The sequence below is a fragment of the Prionailurus bengalensis genome, chromosome C1 (genome assembly GCF_016509475.1).
Source record: "Prionailurus bengalensis isolate Pbe53 chromosome C1, Fcat_Pben_1.1_paternal_pri, whole genome shotgun sequence".
Lineage (NCBI taxonomy): Eukaryota > Metazoa > Chordata > Mammalia > Carnivora > Felidae > Prionailurus > Prionailurus bengalensis.
In genome coordinates this window covers 105,097,962-105,120,919 of record NC_057345.1, presented here as the reverse complement: position 1 = coordinate 105,120,919, position 22,958 = coordinate 105,097,962, and the positions used below count along the sequence as shown (strand labels likewise).

The 22,958-nt window shown below is 43.6% G+C and overlaps 1 protein-coding gene and 1 long non-coding RNA gene across 2 annotated transcripts in view; one reads left to right on the top strand and one right to left on the bottom strand.

Moving 5' to 3' along the window:
• Nucleotides 1-9,050: 9,050 nt before the first annotated feature.
• Nucleotides 9,051-22,958, bottom strand: part of FCGR1A (Fc fragment of IgG receptor Ia) — a 29,597-nt gene continuing 15,689 nt past the window's right edge. Inside the window, 7 exon segments of the mRNA XM_043576088.1 lie at nucleotides 9,051-9,276; nucleotides 9,279-9,481; nucleotides 10,477-10,761; nucleotides 12,183-12,434; nucleotides 17,373-17,627; nucleotides 18,368-18,388; nucleotides 18,793-18,854. Of these exon segments, the coding sequence (XP_043432023.1) occupies nucleotides 9,199-9,276; nucleotides 9,279-9,481; nucleotides 10,477-10,761; nucleotides 12,183-12,434; nucleotides 17,373-17,627; nucleotides 18,368-18,388; nucleotides 18,793-18,823 (1,125 nt within the window). The 5' untranslated portion in view covers nucleotides 18,824-18,854 and the 3' untranslated portion in view covers nucleotides 9,051-9,198.
• Nucleotides 12,340-13,140, top strand: LOC122481086. Its single transcript, XR_006296748.1, has 2 exons — nucleotides 12,340-12,456; nucleotides 12,835-13,140. It is a non-coding gene; the product is annotated as an uncharacterized LOC122481086 (long non-coding RNA).

Below are 22,958 nucleotides of genomic sequence, written 5' to 3'. Positions count from 1 at the left end.
GTGACTCCATTCCATCTGGTTTTCGGGCAGGTCTGGCTACCTTGGACTTCTGGGATGAAGGTTGGGGAGATTCCTAAATCCAGAAGGCTCTAGGGTTTCTCCCCAGTGTGGTAGCAAGTGATGTGGAAGTGTTGGGGTTCAGAGCAAAAGGTCAAGAAAGAATTCTTGAGACATCTTCAGTGCCAAAAGATAGTTTTATTAAAGCACAGGGACAGGACCCATGTGCATAAAAAGCCGTGCTTGGGGTTGTGAAGATTATACACTCTCAAGTTGGGAGAGGGCTAGGGATAGCATAAGTCTTAAGGAATTTTGGAAGCAAGGATTCCAGGACCTATGGTTAGGAAAAGGCCATTTATTACTTTCAATAAAATCTTAGTCATGAGCCCCTTCAGATGTAGATCAGGGGGCCATATGCTTTGAGGATGATTGCTAACATATATCTGGGTGGGGGTGGCGTGGGGGCAGAGATACAGGGAGTTTCTGAAGGAATTTTTATATGTTAAGGTAGACCTGCAGGATCCTGGAGGGTGGGATAATGTTAGGCCAAGATTGCCTTTTGCTCTTAGCAAAGTATTAACATAGAGGCAGTTGAGTTCCTAGAGGAAGGTCACTCTGCCTGTCTCAAGGACTTGCCAATGGACTGTAAGTTATATGGAAATTTTCTTCTTTTGCCTCTGTTTCTCACATCAGCCAGGAAAGACATAGAATGGCCCCAACTGTTCCTGTTTTACCTCAAACCAGTCGTCCACTTTAGGGATTCCTCTCAAGCTAGGAACACTGAGTGTTCTGGAATGGGCCTGAACTCCTGTAGAAGCTCAAATAAGTTTAGGGCTTTCCTTATGGAACCTGGAAGATGAAAAACGACCTCCAACTGACCCACCCTCCTCACAACCAGTTAGTTGCCTGCTCTGCTCCATAACTGTCTCCTCTGGGGTGTCCTACTTAGCTCTGTAAACCCCGGGGATCATAGGATGTGCCCCAGAGTTTCTTGGATGGAAGACTTGGAAGGTCCAGCAGACCCTTGGGTATTGTCCCTGGTGAGTCTGAGATGGATGAAAGAACACCTTCCCTCCCTTCCCCAACACCTGCCACCCTCCTCCCTGCCGGCTGCATCAATCTCCTCCAGTGTTCTCCGTCCTGGAAGCTCTAGTGATCCAGGACAGAAAAGGCCTTTGGGTGAAGCCCCGTGGTTGCCGAATGCATTTCAGAGGAGCCCTTGAAGAACCTGGGGGCTCACTGCCCACCGCCCAGCGGGTTCTGCCAGCCCAGGCCCCCTTCCTGGCTCTGCTGGGAAAGTCATCTGTGTTTGACTGAAGGGCGGTCATTCATTGGCTCCCCACCTGCTCCTTCCCGGTAGCCATCTGCTCCAGCCACCTGGATTCTTGGGTCTCCGGGCAGGTCAACGCCCGCCCCTTCCCGCGGTCTCCCAAGTCCTCCTGTCCGCGGGGTGGCGCCACGCCAAGTCCGTGAGCGGGCGGGTCGCCGCGGCCCCGGAGGAATTTTTCAGCTACGCAGTTCCAGGAAGCCGCCCCGCAACCCCCGCCGTCTGGTGTGCCGCCGTACTTCCTGCCGCTGACGACCGGGCCCAGGCGGGAATCCGGTTCTTGCAGGTACCAGCCCAGAGCAAACAAGTACTTGGCCTTTGGGGGACCGCCCACGAGTTGGGTGCTCTTCTGGGTACCGGGACGAATCGGACACGCGCGACTCCGTGCTCTCCGCCACCTGTTCGCCGCCGCTGCCGCCGACCCACTCGAGAGCTCATTTCTTGCCCCTGTCGGCTCTGGGGAAGCCTTGAGGTCTCTTACCAGGTCTGGCAGGTTGTGGAAAGCGAACGACGAGCCAAAGTAGCAATGTGCACAGGCGGCCACAGGGTGGAGCGAGCGGCCCATACCGCAACTACTGCCTTGGTCTGTCCATTCAGGAACCGGTTCTAGCCATTAACTGAATGTAGAGCTTTAAGTAGTATATTCGTGGGGCGCCTGAGTGGTTCAGCTGGTTAAGCCTCCCACTTCGGCTCAGGTCGTGATCTCACAGTTTGTGAATTCGAGCACCCCCCCCCCCCCCCCCCCCCCCCCCCCCCCCCCCCCCCCCCCCCCCCCCCCCCCCCCCCCCCCCCCCCCCCCCCCCCCCGTGAGGCTTTGTGCTGACAGCTCAGAGCCTGGAGCCTGCTTCAGATTCTGTGTCGTCCTCTCTCTCTGCCCCTCCCCTGCTCATGCTCTGTGTCTCTCTCTCCATCAAAAGTAAACACTTAAAAAAAAAAAAAGTGTATTCGGGACCTTTAAGATGCTGCTTTACAGTAGAATCTACTAACACATGCCAGTTAGGAACAGGAAATGACTGATGAGTGACAGAAGCAGGTTTGCAACCGAGTGAAAATGTGAACACAGATATACAGTGTGCAGTACTTTTTTTTTTTTTTGTAAAAATTAACGAAAAAAAATTCTAAATTGTTCAAGAAAATGTAAAACCAACTTTCTAGGAGCTGTAATGTGATGGGTTAGAGGTAAAAGGTTTCAGCTCTTTTGAAATCAGGCAGAATATGAAACAGAAACACTAAATTGGGTGAATGAACTATTCCCCCTCTCCCTTTACTTAGAATACTGAAAATGCAGGGGGACTGCTCTTTAAAGCTGGTTGACAATTCCCAGAGTGTTTTTATGTATCTTAACTCTATGCGCTAGCGTCTGTGCTGTTTGCACAGTATTTCCAGCTTCTGTAGAATTTTACATCCTCTTTGTGGTTGAATGGAGCTGAGTAACTAGTGCTGACCAGTGAGGTGGAAGTGTCTGAGTCACTTCTGGGCTGGAGCATTGCATTCCTGGTTTGGGATGCTCCATGCTCTCAGCTTCCACACAACTGCTGACAGTGTTCCTGCGAGCCACCTCCCCCCCCCCCCCCTCCCATCAGCCTCCTGGTTTGACCTTGGTGTGGCATGAATAAATGACCAAACCCTGTTGGCTTCAGGTGCTCAGATTAAGGAATTGTTACCTGAACGTCTGCCAGCCTATTACACAGCCTGATGCACAGATGAGTAAATCAGGTATAGGGCTGCGCATGAGTTTGTTGCCTAGATGACATAAGGTGCACTATTTCCTACACTCTTTGCCTTGCTCTCAGGACTCTCCTTCCAGAGCTAAACCTTTTTTTTTTTTTTAATATATGAAATTTATTGTCAAATTGGTTTCCATACAACACCCAGTGCTCATTCCAAAAGATGCCCTCTTCAATGCCCATCACCTACCCTTCCCTCCCTCCCACCCCCCATCAACCCTCAGTTCTCAGTTTTTAAGAGTCTCTTATGCTTTGGCTCTCTCCCACTCTAACCTCTTTTTTTTTTTTTCTTCCCCTCCCCCATGGGTTTCTGTTAAGTTTCTCAGGATCCACATAAGAGTGAAAACATATGGTATCTGTCTTTCTCTGTATGGCTTATTTCACTTAGCATCACACTCCAGTTCCATCCACGTTGCTACAAAAGGTCATATTTCATTCTTTCCCATTGCCACATAGTACTCCATTGTGTATATAAACCACAATTTCTTTATCCATTCATCAGTTGATGGACATTTAGGCTCTTTCCACAATTTGGCTATTGTTGAGAGTGCTGCTATAAACATTGGGGTACAAGTGCCCCTATGCATCAGTACTCCTGTATCCCTTGGGTAAATTCCTAGTAGTGCTACGGCTGAGTCATAGGGTAGGTCTATTTTTAATTTTTTGAGGAACCTCCACACTGTTTTCCAGAGTGGCTGTACCAGTTTGCATTCCCACCAACAGTGCAACAGGGTTCCCATTTCTCCACATCCTCTCCAGCATCTATAGTCTCCTGATTTGTTCGTTTTGGCCACTCTGACTGGCACGAGGTGATATCTGAGTGTGGTTTTGATTTGTATTTCCCTGATGAGGAGCGACATTGAGCATCTTTTCATGTGCCTGTTGGCCATCTGGATGTCTTCTTTAGAGAAGTGTCTATTCGTGTTTTCTGCCCATTTCTTCACTGGATTATTTGTTTTTTGGGGTGTGGAGTTTGGTGAGCTCTTTATAGATTTTGGGTACTAGCCCTTTGTCCGATATGTCATTTGCAAATATCTTTTCCCATTCCGTTGGTTGCCTTTTAGTTTTGTTGATTGTTTCCTTTGCTGTGCAGAAGCTTTTTATCTTGATAAGGTCCCAGTAGTTCATTTTTGCTTTTAATTCCCTTGCCTTTGGGGATGTGTCAAGTAAGAAATTGCTGTGGCTGAGGTCAGAGAGGTCTTTTCCTGCTTTCTTCTCTAGTGTTTTGATGGTTTCCTGTCTCACATTCAGGTCCTTTATCCATTTTATTTTTGTGAATGGTGTAAGAAAGTGGTCTAGTTTCATTTTTCTGTTTTTTTTTTTTTTTAATAATAAAGAAGAGGCAAGGTCTTTGCGTGAAAAGTGTCATCAATTCTGCTTTACCTCTTACGATACACCAAGATTCAGAACATCTCAACATGGGCCAACATATTTATCTCTAATACCTAGCTTTGTCCTTAATACTCATAAGTATAAGAGAGACACAAAAACCTACCACTGGTCTATAGTGCCTCTGTCTCTGGTAAAGAGTTTTTTTTTTTTTTTTTTATCCCCAAGGCAATGAATCGTGATTTGGGATGGGTGTGAAAGATACCTTTCTTTTGCAAACTGGGTGAAGGATGTGTGGGAAAGAGTATGTGGAAAAGCAGAAGTAGCTTCACACACTTACAGAGGGCATGTCCTTAGGCAGCACAATACAATGGAAGCCCCTGCGTGGAAGTTGACAGTTGGGAGCTTGATTCCCTTAAAGCTGTCATCGCCAACGTACCTGCGAGAACACCAGCTATCCCCGTGGGTGCACACACTCCAGAAAGGCGCTGGTCAGTGAGTAAAGCAATCCATATGTAGGACAGTAGGGGGTGGTGGAGACTCTAGAACAAAGTGCTGCGTGTTTCTTGTTTCATCATTATTGAGTAAAATTCTATTGACCCATTTATTTATTTATTTGTTTGTTTGTTTTTTTACATTTATTTATTTTTTGAGAGACAGCCTGAGCAGGGGAGGGGCAGAAAGACAGGGAGACACAGAATCTGAAGCAGGCTCCAGGCTCTGAGCTGTCAGCACAGAGCCTGATGCGGGGCTCAAACTCAGGAGCTGCGAGATCATGACCTGAGCGGAAGTTGGACACTCAACTGACTGAGTCACCCAGATGCCCCTCTATGGATCCATTTCTTGATTTCTGCAACTACAATTTTTAGCAGGCTTGTGTTTTGCTTCTAATGTGAACTAGTGAAATTCCAAAGCCTGACCTTAAAATGGAAGTCTTCATTATTCATAAAAGTACATCTAGAATCACTGAAGATGTTCCCTCTCCTTTACAGGTAGAGGGAGAGAGAACATTTTGCATCATAAACAGCTCAGTTTGATACGGTGTTAAAGGACATTCGCAGGAATATCAAGCTCGTTCTCTTGTCAAAATGGAGACGTGTGCATATTTTTACTGTTACCAACTTGTTTTGTTCTCCATTAACTATGTCCCAAGGGTGCCTGGGTAGCTTAGTTGGTTAAGTGTCTAGCTCTTGATTTCTGCTCAGGTCATGATCTCAAGGTTCATGAGTTTGAGTCCCACATCAGGCTCCACGCTGACAGCGAGAAGCCTGCTTGAGATTCTCTCTCTCCCTGTCTCTCTGCCCCTCCCCTGCTTGTACTCATAAATAAATAAGTAAATACATACATACATACATACATACATAGTCCTTAGAAGTGTTATTGGGACAAATGGGTCTTTTAAGACTCCAAAGACTATAAATTTTGCAATGGCATACAAAATACTCAGACTGGACTCTGGGAACAGATGCTGGACAGAGTTTGGGGTGCAAGATGTTTATTAAGGATGAGCTCCTGTGAAAGGAAGAATGAAGCGGCAGGACTGGGCAGAGGAAGAAATCAGACTGCAATGAAAGCTTGATAGAGCCTAGACCAACCCACTGAGGAGCTCTGGAATAAGTACTGCTCACAAGCCTGTCCTGCTTTGGGCTGAAATGGCCTGTTTTGTTCAGGCAGGAGATGCTGGATGTTCCAGGAAGGGTAGGACTTTGGGGGGGGTCTCAATAGGGGACAATTTGCCTTCTGCTGGGTTTTACATTCATTTCCCTTCTCTGCCTTTGGGCCCCTCTCCCCAGTTGGATCCAATATTTTCTGTGTGTTTCCAGCACTGGATGGAATAAAAATAGAGTGAGCCCCTAGATAGGGGCAAGTGCTAGGGTCAGGGCACCCAACCCCCATAGGGAAATTGGAGACCTGGGCACCCACCTGGAGAAAGTATTGGGTGGTATCAGGCCTTGACCAGACCCAGCACTATGGCTTGGGGAACAGACAGGTAGGTGTCAATTTGGAGCACCCCAAGAACTATTCCTGTCATAGCTATTGACCAGAAATAAGGATAGACTGAAGTGCAAATTGTTCAAATGTTAGACTAGGCAGTTAGGTTCTAACAGGATACCTGGAGGCCAGCAAAGAGGAAGTCATGGTCAGCGTTTGGGAAGGCCAGAGGCCTGTCCTCACAGCACTCCTTAAGAAGCCAGATTAAACCAGACAGGCCCAACAAGGCAGGTGCCAAGACAGGAAACCCCTGGCCAAATAAGGAAGAAGAGAGAAAACCTACCAATTCCACTCCAAATAATGAATAAACCACACCCTTGTTAATAGCTGTTGATAAAAATAGAAACCTGAACCGTGGGAAGTTCTCTCTCTCCCTCCCACTCTCACCTCAAGAGTCTACTTTTGTTCAGGTTTAGGAGTGAATGGTCAAAGAATCCTTGAGACATCTTTGGTGCATAAAGGTGGTTTTATTATGGTACAGGGACAGGGCCCATGGCAGAAAGAGCTGCACTGGGGTCGTGAGGAGTTGCTTTCAAGTTGGGAGAGGGTTAGGGATAGCATAAATCTCTGAGGAATTTGGAAGCAAAGTTTCCAGGACCTTAAGGGCTAGCTGCTGTTAAGAAAAGGTCATTTATTACTGTCTAGTAAAAACTCAGTCATGAGACCCTTCAGATGTGTATCAGGGAGCCATATGCTTGGAGGATGATTGCTAACATATGTCTTGGGGGGCGGGGGGCAGAGAGAAAGGAAATTTCCAAAGGAATTTTTATAGGACCCTGGAGGTCGGACTAACATCAGGCTAAGGTTGCCCTTTGTCTCTAGCAAAGTATTAACATCAAGGCAGCTAAGCTCCTTGAGGAAGGTCACTCTGCCTGTCTCAAGTACTTGTCAATGAGCTGTAAGTTGCAAGAAAGTTTAATTTTTTTTTCTTTTGCCTTGTTCTCTACATCACTTTTACTTTAATAAACTTTCCTGCTTGTATTGCTCATTCACTGTGATGTGTCTGTCCTCGAATTCTTTCTTGAGACAACCTTTGGTGACATCTTTGGGAGAGGCTGGGTCAAGGCCTCAGGATCCAGGGTTCTCCCCAGCTCACCCAGCAACACAAGAAATTAACTTAATCAAACCAATTATTTAAGCAGTACAAGCGATTAAAAATTGTGACAAAGACACAAGCATGGAAAAATCTGGAGAGGAAGCACAAAAGAGGAGAGTGGGGAAGGACAAGGCTCTTCGTGATGCTTTACTAATGACTATCCCCATTCCAACTTCACCCCAGGCCTTAGCGTCTTTCTGCCATCTTCTTCCCCTAGGGAGCTCTTTCCCTGAAGTTCTATCCACCCTGTGAGGGCTGGCAGAGAGCTCTCTCTGTGAATGTCACTTCTACTTCACTTCCCAATTCCTGAGGCTAGAGTGTCCTACAGGTGGTCCCAGAGGGTCTTTGGGTCTCTTCCCTATGGGATCATTTCCTCGTTTCTGTTTTCTCAGTCCAAGACACCAAATGATATGTGCAAACTCCTACTGTTATATATGACCATTTCTTTTAATACAAACGTTGGGAGTTGTTGCACATCTATTGAGATGATCATTATCATACCTTGTTCTGAAAGGGAAAACCTTCTCATTGTCCACAGACTAGGGAAGCAGTGGGCTAAGGTGCTCTTCTGTCTAGTCTACTTCATGTGCTGAATTGCAGAAGAGTGCTTCTGAGGTTGTGGCTGGTAAAGGTGAGCCCTGCCTTGTTGAGCCAGGACAGAGGCTAGGCAGGGGTGTGTCCTTGTCTGGCAGATAAACTACATTAAAAACAAAAACAAAAAAATCTAGGATTTGTTGCTAGGTTTGTTTATAGCCCTTTCGTTTTTTTTCAAACCTTTAGTAAAGTCTTTTCACATGTTCTAGCTTTATTTCAGAGTAGTGGGAAAATATTTTGCCTCCAAACGAGAGCCCGAGTGGGAGAGTAGCATATCTTGAAGCTAGGTAGTAATCAGCCAGAAAATCAGAAGGGGAGAGTACAACTCTGGCAGAGAGAGCTGGGCCTTTCCAATGTCAGCGCCCCTCCCCACCTGCAGCCCCTCCTTGCAGTGCCTAGCTGGGAGGTCTGGTTGAATTTATTAAGGAAAGCCTCTGTTAACAGTTCTTCTGTCTTCCTGTGGGGTGGGGACTGGGACAGGCAGGCAGGGCCCCGGTGTCTCTGGGCAGAGAGGTTATGAGAAAGCCTCATAGGAAAGGACAAAAATAATGTACCCATCTCTCCTGGGGAGGAACGGCCCTGTGGCTCTGCCAGCTGTGTGGGTGCGTCCCCTGCTAGTGTGCTGAAGAGAAAAGCCACCAAACAACCACGCTGATTCCAGGGAGGTGTGAGCGCTCCTGCCATAGTCTCTCAGGATCCATCTGTGAGTTATATTCCCTTCTTTGAGATCTATGCCCTTTTCTCTTCCTGAGATCCATTCTCTCTTTTTCTGCCTCCTTCTCCCTCTCATTCTGTCTTTCTCTGTCTTAATCTCTTGTATACATGTACACACCTTTTCACCCTGTCCCTAGAAATATATTATTGCTCAAGCCAGCTAGTAGGATAAGCAGGTTAGACTGCATTTGCAAGTTTTTCAGGATTTCTTTAGAGTAGGGTTCACCTCAAATCATCCCTGATTACCCAGATTCCAAGTTAATTTCCACTGAAGTCCATTCATTTGTTTGCTTTATTTGAGTGAGTCAGATTACCATGGGACTCACAGTTCAGTGTCTAAAGTTCCAGCTGTTTGTGCCCCAGTGCTTGCCCGGATAAGAAGAGGGAGGAGCTGTCTAGATCCGTGGGCACCCACTGGGCCGCTACTGCTGCCCTCCCGCTAGGGACTTCTGGTGTATCCTTTTTTGCAGCTGTTCTGGTTCCTGACATTTCAGCTCTAAATGTCTTCTAAGTATCTATCTTCTTGAAGGTAGGAAGTTACATTTTTCTTAGGACCAGAGCCCAAAGAGATTTCTAAATTCCACTGTTTCTGTTTTTGAAGTTCCTTATGTATAATCATACAGAGAATGGTGTCCACCAAAAATACCATTCCCACTGACAGATAGAAAAGGACGTGAAACCAAACAGGAGTTGGTGTCTGGAGGCCTGAAAAAGAAAATGACAAAGAGAAGAAATGCTACTTAGAACCCAGAGGAATCTGGCTGAGAGTTCTGCTTGGGGGAGAAAGCTAGCTGACACCTGATATACCTGTCCCCAGTGGAGGACTGGTCATTTCAGGGGGCAGAGAGGTGCTCTACCTGGGTTATGTGGTGTAACAGACCGTGGGCAGCCTCCTCATTACAGCTTAACTGCTAGGGCCCTGTCAGTGGACTTCCTAGTTTCTGACATAAATGCTATTTCTATGCCATTTAATGCTTGAAATAAATTTGGGTTGAAGATAAACTTTTTTCCCCAGAGTCTTTGTTTTGGAGCTCACAGTTTCTGCACCCCAGCCAGATAGAGACACTTGGGCAAGTATTATGTGCAATCCACAAAATCCCCATCTCTCCAATTTACTATGTGAGCTCCTGGAAATAAGAATTGCACCCCAGTGTCTTCATATCCCCATACCATGACAATAGATGGGAAGAACTCAATATATTGCTGATCAGACTTTTGGGGTTGAGGGCAGGAATGAGGGGGAAGGAAGGAGAGAGGAGAGAAAATAGAAAATAAAGAAGGAAAGAAGGAAATAAGTGAAGAAAGGAAAGGAAAAGAAATGAAGTTTATGAGAATAGGGAAGTTATGAATCAAGAGTGGAGGGGTGCCTGGGTGGCTCAATCAGTTAAGTGTCTGACTTCGGCTCAGGGCATGATCTCACAGTCTGTGAGTTCGAGCCCCACCTCAGGCTCTGTGCTCACAGCTCAGAGCCTGGAGTCTGCTTCGGATTCTGTGTCTTCCTCTCTCTCTGCCTGTCCCCTGCTCACACTCTGTCTCTCAAAAATAAACAAACGTTAAAAAGAGAGAGAGAGAGAGTGGAAAGGCCTGTTCATGGATTTTTCTTGAGTGGGCCATGAAATCCCTTTAAACAGACCTCAGCCCCAAAGGAGAAAAGGGCACATCTTCCTCTGTGCCTAGAAATTCCCCTTATTCTCACTCACCAAGCACTTGAAGTTCCAACTCAGGGCTGCGCTTGACAATATTGCCATCTTCTGTGGTAGCCTCACACCAGTATAGCCCTGAATCTTCTCTTTTCGCAGTTAGTATCTGGTATCCAGAGGATGTGTTCCTGCTCATCAGGGTCTTGCTGCCCGTGTAGAAGGAGAAGTAAAGTTGCAAACCAGGTCTCTGTAGGAGCAACTTTGTTTCACAGCTCAGGTTGACCAGATGCCCCTCCAGGAGTGGTAATGACAAGGATGCTTTTAGCACTGGGGCCAGAAATAGCTCTAAAGAAAAAGTTGATGAGGACAGGGTTGCCTGCTTCAGTGTCAAGGTTCTTTTTACAGAAGGTATACCCCCTTTCTTCTCAGGAACCCTGCTCCTGGAGAACGCATCCATGGACAATTTGTCCCACTTCCAGCAGAAAGGCATTCTTGGGGCTTCCTCATAGATATACTTACAGTTACCAGCTTCCTCATTTCCTACTGGGGAGAATACTGTCACACGGTCCATGCTTCCCTGAATAGCCGTGTTACTGATTATATGACCGTGCCCTTTTGGTAATGGTTGCCCAGGAGTGGACACTGACCCCCACACTAGCCAGTTCAGTGACTCGTTGCTTGTGTTACTGCCTCAAAAGATAATCTGGGAAAATCCTCTCTTTCCCATAGGAATGAATTATTTTTCAGACAGAAAACAGTTGCTAGTAGTTAAATGTACTAACATGAAAGAGTTACCATGAAGGCCATGTGCAAGCTGGAACAGAGGAAACTGCTTAGTTAGCAGATAGATGTTCAGAGAGAAGTAAAACCAGAGAGGCTTCAGTGCCCCTGCCAGATAGAAAATGTAATCAAGTCCTAATGTCTTCATGGCTTCCATTTCTTTTTTTTTTTTTTTTTAACGTTCCTTTGTTTTTGACAGAGAGACAGAGCATGAGCAGGGGAGGGGCAGAGAGAGAGGGGGACACAGAATCCGAAGGAGGCTCCAGGCTCTAAGCTGTCAGCACAGAGCCGGACGTGGGGTTCAAACTCACAGACCGCAAGATCATGACCTGAGCTGAAGTCGGACGCTCAACCGACTGAGCCACCCAGGCGCCCCATTCATGGCTTCCATTTCTTTTTTCTTTTTTTTTTTTTTTTTTAACATTTATTTATTTTTGATACAGAGAGAGACAGAGCATGAACAGGGGAGGGTCGGAGAGAGGGAGACACAGAATCTGAAACAGGCTCCAGGCTCTGAGCTGTCAGCACAGAGCCCGACACGGGGCTCGAACTCACAGACCGTGAGATCATGACCTGAGCCGAAGTCGGACACTTAACCGACTGAGCCACCCAGGCGCCCCATCATGGCTTCCATTTCTATGGAGATTTTGTGAGATTGCTTTGAGTTATTTTCTAATAACTCTCCCACCCATCTGGAGTGAGTCTCTATTCCTTGCACCTGAAACAAAATTGATGAAATAGATCCTTACTATGCCCTGGCCTTCACTTTAGCTCCTGGGATTATGGATGGGGCGCTGTGGTTTACTGGAAAGAGCAACACACAGACCTAGGAGACTTCAGTTCTGGTCCCGGCCCAGCCACTGGTCATTGCATGGCCTTCAGCGAGGCAGTTGCCTCTCTGGAACTTAGTCTCTTCACTCACAAACTGAAGTGATGATTTATGATGGCCCTTAAAACTACAGCTCTATGACTATTCAGACACATACCTTTCACAGTGATAGAGACTCCTGGTGATGTGTAGCGATGCCTTCCCATGCCTGAGCAGTGATAGATGCCATTGTGACTCAGGCTGGTTTTCAGAATGGTGAATTCAGAATTCTGAGGAGAAAACTTAAAGGCCTTGTCATTTTGGTAGAAAACCACATTGTATACCAGCTTATTCTTCCATCCATGACACCTTAAGGTCAGAGGTTCCCCTTCTGTGAAGACTCTGCTTTGGACCTGGAGTAGTAGCCAATCTGGAAAGTGTAGACCCAAAATGTATGTATACAGTGGCAGAGGTACAAGGAGGCTTTCTTATCTTTTTCTCTTTATAACATTCCAACCTTGTAACTCTGTTGAATTTGAGGCCTGTTGCCCATTCCTCAACTATCTTTAGCTTTGCTGGGAAGAAAAGTCTTTTCCAGCAGTTGTGCACACAGCCCCTTTTATATTCCCTTTCCAGATTTCATAAGTTGGTTGGGACAAAAATAACTTACTCTATGTGGTAAGCAGAATTCTAAGATGAGTCTTAGGATGAGTCATACTCTTGTGTAACTCCCTTGAGTGTGGATAGAACCTGTGACTTTCAACAGAACATAACAAAGGTTGTGGGGAGTCTCTTCCATGATGATGTTGCATTTTATGACTCTGTCTTAGCTGACTGGACCGAGAAGGTCTCCCACTGGCCTTAAAGAAGAGAGCTGCCATGTTGGGAGAGGGCCATAAGGGCAGGGGCCTGCCTCCAGAGCTGAGATCGGCCTCCACCTGACAGCCAGCAAAAAGATGGGGACATCATGTCTACCACATAAGGAACTGAATTCTGCCAATGACCATGTGAGCTTGGAAGAGTTGCAGGAAGGAACACCCCAGTCAATACCCTGACTGCAGCCTCTGCAGACCACCCAACCAAGCTGTGCTGGGAGCCCTGACCCATGGAAAGATAATAAATGTATGCTGTTTTAAGCTGCTGTGTTTGCGGTAATTTGTTACACAGCAATGAAAAACTAATACACTCCAAGTCCTGAGCAAGTTATTAATGGGATCCCAGGTGCTAAGACAAACACACAGAACAGCAAACATATCCAGATGAATATATGCTTCTAAACTGATAGAGGACACATACATCTGTGCAGATCAGTGATAGAGCCGGTAAAAACAAGCCCCACATCCAAGGAGCCTTCCCTTGTGATGCACACCTCTACACACAACTAAAGATGCTTCCTTTTTCTTTCCCTGGGGTAGGTGGTGTGGCTAAATGAGGATGAGGTTCTTAAAGGACAAAAGAGAAGGGACAGTAGTGCTTTTTCCCCCTCCAGAACTTACCTAAGAATGAAAGGCAAACACTCCAGTGCTATATGTAGCATGTTTTTATAGTTTTGGATGCTGCCACAGGGTTTCTAAATATAATCAATACTCTTCCCTCCCTTATTCCCGTTCCCGGCAAAATGGTGCTCAAAGACTATACTGCCCAAACACACCGACCCTTTTGCTTTATACAGATTTTAATATACCTCCATCAGAAACGACCCTTTTGCTTTATACAGATTTTAATATACCTCCATCAGAAACTGTCAAAAATACTAGTAATGATATAAAATATTCGAATGACACAATTAATAGAGTTGACTTTGTGGATTTATATAGAATGCTATAGCTTAGAGAAAATTCATGTACTTTCCAAACACACATGCAACAGGTGCAAGCATGGACCACATATTAGGCCACAAGCAACTTTCAACAAATACTAAATACCTGATATCATATTTAACATAAATTCTAACCAAAATGCCATAAAGTTAGAAAACGATAACAGAAGCCACCCCCCTAAAACACTTGTAAATAATTCATAAAGAAAAAGAAAAAAGAATACATGCATACTAATGAAAATTAAAAATATTTAGCCTTAAATGATCATGGGAATATTATATATCAAAATTTGTAGGATGCAGCTTTTGGCAGACATTACCAATTTCCTACTCAGAAGACATTCTCTCCATCCTCATCGCCTTGGAGCAGGTTGGGGACACTCATTCTAAGCCATAGAATTAGGATGTAGGTCCTCGGCCAGCTGTATTTTTGTGATCTCACACACAGATTTAAATGAAGTGACTGCGAGCTAGGGTGACTGCAGTTGAGTCCTCCACTGCTGATTAACTGTGGCAAAACATTTTTTTAATGTTTATTATTTAAAATTTTTTTTTTCAACGTTTATTTATTTTTGGGACAGAGAGAGACAGAGCATGAACGGGGGAGGGGCAGAGAGAGAGGGAGACACAGAATCGGAAACAGGCTCCAGGCTCTGAGCCATAAGCCCAGAGCCCGATGCAGGGCTCAAACTCACGGACCGCGAGATCGTGACCTGGCTGAAGTCAGACGCTTAACCGACTGCGCCACCCAGGCGCCCCTTTAATGTTAATTATTTATTTTTGAGAAAGAGGGACAGAGCGGGCACGAGTGGGGGAGGGGCAGAGAGAGGGAGACAGAGAATCCCAAGCAGGCTCCACGCTGCCAGCTGGAACCCAGGAACCATAAGGTCCAGACCTGAGCCGAAATTAAGAGCCGGATGCTTAACCGACTGAGCCACCCAGGTGCCCCTGTGGCAAAACATTTTTAAATAGGGTGTAGTGAGCACTAACCCAAAACCCTGATGTATTGTACTACAGGAAATGTAAGAACTTTTTTCACTGAAAAAAGAAAACAACATAGATAGTGAAAGGACAAGCCATAGAGTGGAAGATATTTGCAACACTTGAAAAAGGATTCATATCCAAAATACAGAGCTCCTACAAGTCCATAAGGAAAGACAACAATAAGGAAAAACTGGCAAAAAACCTTGACAGGTACTTTACAAAAGAGGACATCCAAACAGGCAATAAACATGAAGAATGCTCAGTATCATGAGTCATTAGTTTTAATGCAAATTAAAACTATGTGGTAACTGCTGCACATGCAATAGAATGGCTAAAATACACTGAATGTTGATGAGGAGGAGGAGCAACCAGAACTCTCATGCACTGGTGGGGGTGTAATATGCTATAACCACTTTTGAATACTAAAGCTGAATGAATATATGCACATTTTGTGACCTAGCAATTCCACATACGTGTACATATGTGCACCAAAAAACATGCATAAAAATGTTCACAGTGAAGGCATCTGGCTGGCTCAGTCAGTGGAGAGTGCAACTCTTGACCTCAGGGTTGTACGTTTGAGCCTCATGTTGATGTAGAGATTACTTAAAAAAATAAATAAAATCTTTACTCCAAAAATGCCCACGGTGGTACTATTTATAAGAAGCCCAAACTGGAAACAACCCAAGAATGCATCAATAGCATGAATTAATATGGAATATTGAATAGTAATGAGAACAAATGAATTGCAACTTTACAACATGTATGAATCTCACAATGAACATGAGAAAAAGCAGCCAAACACAAGAGTACATACCCTACCATATCGTTTTCATTTATACGAAGAAGTTAAAGGACAGGCGAAAACCTATGGTGTTAGAAGTCATCATTGGGGGTAGTGACTAGAAATGGGCAAGAGGGGGTCTTGGGCTCAGTAGGTTAGGCGACCAACTTCAGCTCAGGTCATGATCTCGCAGCTCCTGAGTTTGAGCCCCGCATCGGGCTCTGTGCTGACAGCTCAGAGCCTGGAGCCTGCTTCAGATTCTGTGTCTCCCTCTCTCTGACCCTCCCCCGTTCATGCGCCGTCTCTGTCTCAAAAATAAACACTAAAAAAAATTTTAAAGAAATGGGCAAGAGGGAGTTTCTATGATTTTGGAAATGTTTTATTGTTCTGTGTGCTGTTTATTTGGTGAAAAGTCACTGAGGCGTACACTTAAGGTTTGTCGTAGGTGTGTTATACTTCAATAAAAATTTACATTAAAATGTAAGAGATCCATAATATAATAATATATAATACAATGTTAAAAATGTAAAAGCTATTATTCTCAAGAAGTCACCAATGCTGGGGTTTCTGGAGTCTGTGCAGAGGTAAAGAAAAATGGCCTCTTCCCAGCCCTGCTTCATTTTTTGTCACTTGAACCACGAAACACCACTGCTTCTGCTTGAACTACACACAAAGTCTCTTGCTAAAACAGTTCTGTCGGCTTGCCTCACACCTGTAGCCTGGGATCTGATTCCCAGAGTCCAAAAAGACTCATGAGGAACACCTAGCATTTCCTCTCACATTCCCAGTATTTTAAAACACATTTCCTCCAAAGGCAACCTAGTCCACATTAATCTAATTCTGCCCCCAGCATAAAGTTTTACATTATCAATTACACAGAAGTTTTACCCTAATGGCTTTGATTAACGAAAAAACACATTTGAATGATCTGTATTGACAATGAAACATTTTGCCCTAGACAGTATTGCGGTTTCCATTTCTTAACAAATAGAAACCTTTTACAGATTTAAGTGGGTAGTGGGGGTTTTTTTCTCCCTTCTTCTATCCATCGTTGTTTAAAATGCTTCAAGTCTTGCAGTAATTTCATGCCCAGAATAATATCTTACAGATATTCTATGAAATGTGTCCCAGACTATATGTATAGAGATGTGTATTGCAACATTGCTTGTAAAAACAAAAAACTGTAAACACAGAAGTTTAGTAAAATGGAGAATGGCTAAATCAGTTACAGCACAGCCATACTGGCAGACATTTGAAAGTTCGTGGCAGATTTCTATTGATTTAAACAGACCTCCAAGGTATTTTAAGTGATGAAAGCAAGTGATAGGACAGTATATAGAGTAGTCTACCAACCACTTTTTTTTAAGTTTATATATATTAACAGTTTTGTTTCTACAGAAGGTGACTGTGGGAATAGGAGTTTGGGATGGGAAAGAGACTTCACTGTTCATCATTGTTCATTTCTCTGAATTCTTATTTACTATGTGCAGGCATAACTTTTTCAACAAAGTTACATAATTTTAAATAATAAAACCTTACAGTCTAGGTTTTACTGGAGACACCCTGCTCACAGCTGTCCCAGTTAGTGTGCTGTTGGGGCACAGTTTAAGGACCCTAATGTGATTTTCTGATGTCTTGACTTAATTTCACCTGGTGGGCGCATAGACCTGAGACTCATACATACTCCAATAAATCAAACACATACATGTGGCATCCAGAAAGAAGAAAACACAAAGGAAGACCTTGTGATTTCCAGCTCTCCTGCTCCATGCCATACTTACCTCTGTGGATTTCCAGCCGTACTGGGTCACTTGGCACTGAGAGACCTGTCTGGCACCTGTATTCACCAGTGTCACTGACACTGGCAGCAGCGATTCTGTATCTGGGGGTCAAGGTCTGAAAGGCTGTGCCATTGAGAAACCACCGTGTAGAGCTGTTCCCAGGCAAATGGGGTCCCTCACACCATAAGGTTATGTTTTCCTCTTGAAATACACTGACCCATGGAGGCTGCAAGGTGACCACTGCCTTTGTAAGGTCTGCTTGGGGATAAACAACAACAACAACAAACAAGTGGAACAAAAGGAAAGTCTGAACAAGTGGTAAGGTTTTATGGATAGCACAAGGACAAAATATGTATTTAGATGAGATGGAAAAATAAGCAAGTGGGATCCTATAAAAGCCAGCCATTGCAAGTGTCCAGACCCCATGCAGAGAGCTCTGTTCATGTTATTAAATCTGCATCTGGCTGTTGGAGATTTGGGGTTCCTGAGAAATAAATGACTAATTTATTAGTAAACTAAGGCAAGCTGATTGGGGCTGGTTCTCTTATACTCTGGGCTATACTGTCTCTGAGGGTTAATCTCAGGCCTTAATTAGCATCTGCATCAGAAACCAAGGCTCAAACTCCTCATTTCAAAGTCATTGGTACCTGTTTGGTTCTCTCTGAGAAGAAACCAAGCACTCAGCTTTTTCCTAAAAGGGACTGGTTTGGGAAAAACCCAGCAGAGCTACTTCTATGTTTTTGCAATTCTGGCCTTTTCCTGTTATTATGTACACACGTAGGCAATTCAGTTCAGAGGTCAAAGCTTTTGCAGAAAATCGTAGAAACCTTAAAACCCAGCATTTTATCAAAATCATACCCTAAATATAGGGGATTTTACATAATTTGTAATTCCCTCTTCTTTCTATCCTCTCCTGATACTCTCTTCTTCAGGATAACAAAACCCATGTGCAGGGATGTGGCAGAGGAAGAGACATTGATTTTAAGATTACTCACCCACTTGTGCACCAGCTGGAACTGTAAGAGACCAAAGAACAGGGACATAAATTGGTCAGCGGGAGATGACAAGGAAGGGAGAATCAAGGAGACAAAACTAACGTAGACTCTGAGGGGCCAGGTTAAGTCTCTTGAGTCTTTCTCTATTCCCTTTCCCCAAATCAGGTGCTAGTGGCATTGAACAGCCTATAGATGGTTATTAATGAGGCTTTATTTTGACATGATGCTTCCAGGCCTAATGTTACCTCAAAGTCTCTCTTCCCATCCTTTTGATATAATAAGTATGAATAAACCATGGAAGCACAAATACGCTTGTCCCCATACTTATGAGTTCTAGCCTATGATACCAAAGGAAGACAAAAAGTCTTGAGTCCCCAAAGCCAGAGCCAGTACCCTTCTAGCTATCCCCTGTAAGCCCAACTTACCCCAAAGAAGCAGAGCCGTCAAGAGCCACATGTTATTTCCAAGCTGATGGGAACAGTGAAGTCTGTAACATGCAAGACATTGAAGAGTTTCTGCTGGAGGCTCTGAAGCCAAGATTAGAAAAGAGGAAGGAAACTGCTTCTTCTGACCACTTTCATCACACTCCTTTTCTGGGAAATACATCTTTAATTCTTGAGTCATTCTCTCCTTGTTCTCAAACTTCTTAGCCTATCTCCCTTAGTTTGAAACTCTGGGTTTGGGGTTTATGAAACTCTCGGAATTCAAGGGAAAGACTAAAGTTTTTATTTATTGATATTCTATTTTGATATTTTATTTATTGATATTCTATTCTGACTGTATTCTCCCTTTACTGAGTCTAAAATATGGCAAATCCTCATTTCTATTTTTATAAATCTTTATTTTTGAGAGAGAGAGAGAGAGAGAGAGAGGCAGAGTGCGATCAGGGGAGGGTCAGAGAGAGAGGGAGACACAGAATCCCAAGCAGGCTCCAGGCTCTGAGCTGTCAGCACAGAGCCCAATGCAGGGCCCAAACTCAAGAACCATGAGATCAAGACCTGAGCCGAAGTCAGATGCTCAACCGACTGAGCCATCCAGGCACCCCAGCAAACCCTCATTTCTAAAATTGCTCCAAAGACTGGCCAGTGCCTCTAAAACTTTATCATTTGAATCCAGATTATTCTATATCGACCTGTATGTGACCCGTGATGAGTAACTCATTTATTTATAAGAGCTCCCCTACTACAATCCAGCCTCTATTCCTCTGGGAATACGTGCAGGATCAATGTCCCATTTTTATTTTTTTAAAGCCACTCCCTGAGAGACATTATGAATTTGGAGTGTTTATCTTGGCTACATCAAAGAAAATTAACTGTTTAATGTAAATGCTGTAGAGAAGAAAAATAACTCACATACATGAATGCAAATGTCCCTAACAGGGGAGCTTCAGAGTATGGGGAGAAGCTCTATGCTATCAAAATGAGTTGGTTCCTAAGGCAGAGTTGTTTAGATATAGAGGGATTTTTAGGTATTCTATTCAGAAAGAAAGAAAACTAAACAGAAACTAGAATGCGTCCAATGAGTGCAAACACGGACTTGGGTAGCAATCTCACCAACAGAGAATTAAAATGATGACAAATAATGCTGTAGATTCAATTACTGGCCCCAATTTCTCCCCCTTCCTCAATCAGCACTGCCTCCACAGCCCCATGAGAGGCTAAGGATACTTCTTTGACCTTTGACTTTGGCTCATCCACATGACTTTCGGTGCCTAATGAAATGTGGATAGAAACAGCATTGTGCTCATTCTGAAACCCCCTGTGCTTCTGTGATTGTCACAACGAGAACACATTCTGACTAGCCAGCTATGTTGTGAGGCAGAGCCGTCCTGGCCATCATAGCCTGAAGTAGAGTTGCCCAAACTGGCCTGCAAACTTTGAAAAATAAAGGCATACTATTATTTGCCACTGATTTTTTGAGATTATTATAGAGCAATAGCTGACTGACACAATTAAAAGCAAGGAAGAAAGGTCTAGGAAGGACTCAGGGGGTCCCAGTTCACTGAAACTTACATCCAAAGCCTATATTCATAATTATTACACTATTTTATCTCCAGTTTTCCACTGTGTAGATGTTTCATAATTTCACCACCTCTCTTAATGGGCATGGAGGTTATTTCCAATGTTTTACTGTTATCACCAGCACTGCAATGAATAGTCTAGTACCTATCTTTTATTATTTTCAGAGGACACATTCCTAGAACCAACATTGCTCAGTCCAAAGAAAAGTACATTTTTTTCTTTAGATAGATGTTGTCTGATTATCTGCTATCATTATCATCATCATTGCATATATTTATACTGTTTATTATGTGCCAGCCAAATATGCTTGCTATATCTTTTCTTATTTAGCCCTCACAATAAACTATGAGTAGATACTCTCATCTCCATTTTGCAAGTGAGGAAACTAGGGGTACTTGGGTGGCTCTGTCAGTTAAGCCTCTGACTCTGGCTCAGGTCCTGATCTCACAGCTCATGAGCCAAAGCCCCATGTTGGGCTCTGTGCTGACAACTCAGAGCCTGGAGCCGGCTTCAGATTCTGTGTCTCTCTTTCTGTTCCTCCTCTACTCACACGGTCTCTTTATTAAAATATATCTCAAAATAAATAAACATTTTTTTAATGAGGAAACTAATCAAATTCTTTTGTGTCTTTTTTATAGATATTCATATGATCTTCTAATGTTTATTTCTTCCTTTCTGATCCTTATATGGTTATGTTTCCATAGGATTTGAGTATATATATATTTTTCATGAAATAATGCTTTATTTCTTAGTTTGCTAAATCACAAATGGATGTTAAATTTTATTGAATGCTTTTACTCTATAAATTGAGATAATGTGCTTTTTCTCCTTAAATTTGCTAATGTGGCTAATTATATTTATAGATTTACTATTGTTAAAAATACTCTTATATTCCTGGAATGCCTGGGTGGCTCAGTTGGTTGAGCTTCTGACTTTGGCTCAGGTCATAATCTCATGGCTGGTGGGTTTGAGCCCCCTGTCGGGCTCTGTGCCGACAGCTCGGAGCCTGGAGCCTGCCTTGAATTCTGTGTCTCCCTCTCTCTCTGCCCCACCACCCACTTGCACTCTGTCTCTGTCTCTCAAAAATAAATAAACGTTAAAAAAATACTCTTACATTCCTGAGTAAATCTATTCAGCATGATTTATTCTATATTTTTAGATATTAATGAATTTGGTTGCCAGTGATTTGTACTTGAGATTTCTGCATTTACATTCATCATAAATTGCACCAGAAGTTTGTCAACACTATTAGTCTTTTCAAAGAACCAACTTGAGATTTTGTAAATTTACTTATTGTATCTTGATTTTTCTATTTTAATTATTTTTCATTTGTTTGTTTGTTTATTTATTTATTTATTTATTTTTGAGAGAGAGAGAGAGAGAGAGAGAGAGAGAGAGAGAGAATGTGCATGTGTGCGCAAGTGGGAGCAGGGGAGTAACAGAGAGAGAGGAAGAGAGAATCTCAAGCAGGCCCCATGCCCAGTATGGACCCAACACAGGGCTTGGCTCAGTCTCAGGGCTGTGAGATCATGACCTGAGCTGAAACCAAGAGGCAGGCTTAACTGACTGAGCCACCCAGGCACCCCTGCTCTTATCTTTATTATCTTCTTTCTCCTCCTTTCTTTGGGTTTATTTTGTCCTTTTACTAATTTTAAGTCTCATGCTAAAGCTATTAATTTCAGCCCTCACTTTTTTTATAATTTATTTTTTAATTTTACATCCAAGTTAGTTAGCATATAGTGCAACAATGATTTTAGGAGCAGATTCCTTAATGCCCCTTACCCATTTAGCCCATCCCCCCTTCCCACAACCCCTCCAGTAACCCTCTGTTTGTTCTTTATATTTAAGAGTCTGTTTTAGTCCCCCTCCCTGTGTTTATATTATTTTTGTTTCCCTTACCTTATATTCATCTGTTTTGTTTCTTAAAGTCCTTATATGAGTGAAGCCATATGATATTTGTCTTTCTCTAATTTTGCTTAGCATAATACCCTCTAGTTCCATCCATGTAGTTGCAAAAGGCAAGATTTCATTCTTTTTGACTGCCAAAATATATATACCACATTGTATATATATACCACATCTTCTTTATCCATTCATCCATCGATGGACATTTGGGCTCTTTCCATACTTTGGCTATTGTTGATAGTGCTGCTACAAACATTGGGGTGCATGCGTCCCTTTGAAACAGTATGCCTGCATCCCTTGGATAAATACCTAGTAGTGCAATTGCTGGGTTGTAGGGTAGTTCTGTTTTTTAACTTTTTGAGGAACCTCCATACTGTTTTCCAGAGTGGCTGCACCAGTTTGCATTCCCACCAGCAGTGCAAAAGAGATCCTCTTTCTCTGCATCCTCGCCAACATCTGTTGTTGCATGAACTGTTCATTTTAGCCATTCTGACAGGTATGAAGTGGTATCTCAGTGTGGTTTTAATTTGTATTTCCCTGATGATGAGTGATGTGGAGAATTTTTTCATGGGTCAGTTGGCCATCTAGATGTCTTCTTTGGAGAAGTGTCTATTCATGTCTTTTGCCCATTTCTTCACTGGATTATTTGTTTTCTGGGTGTTGAG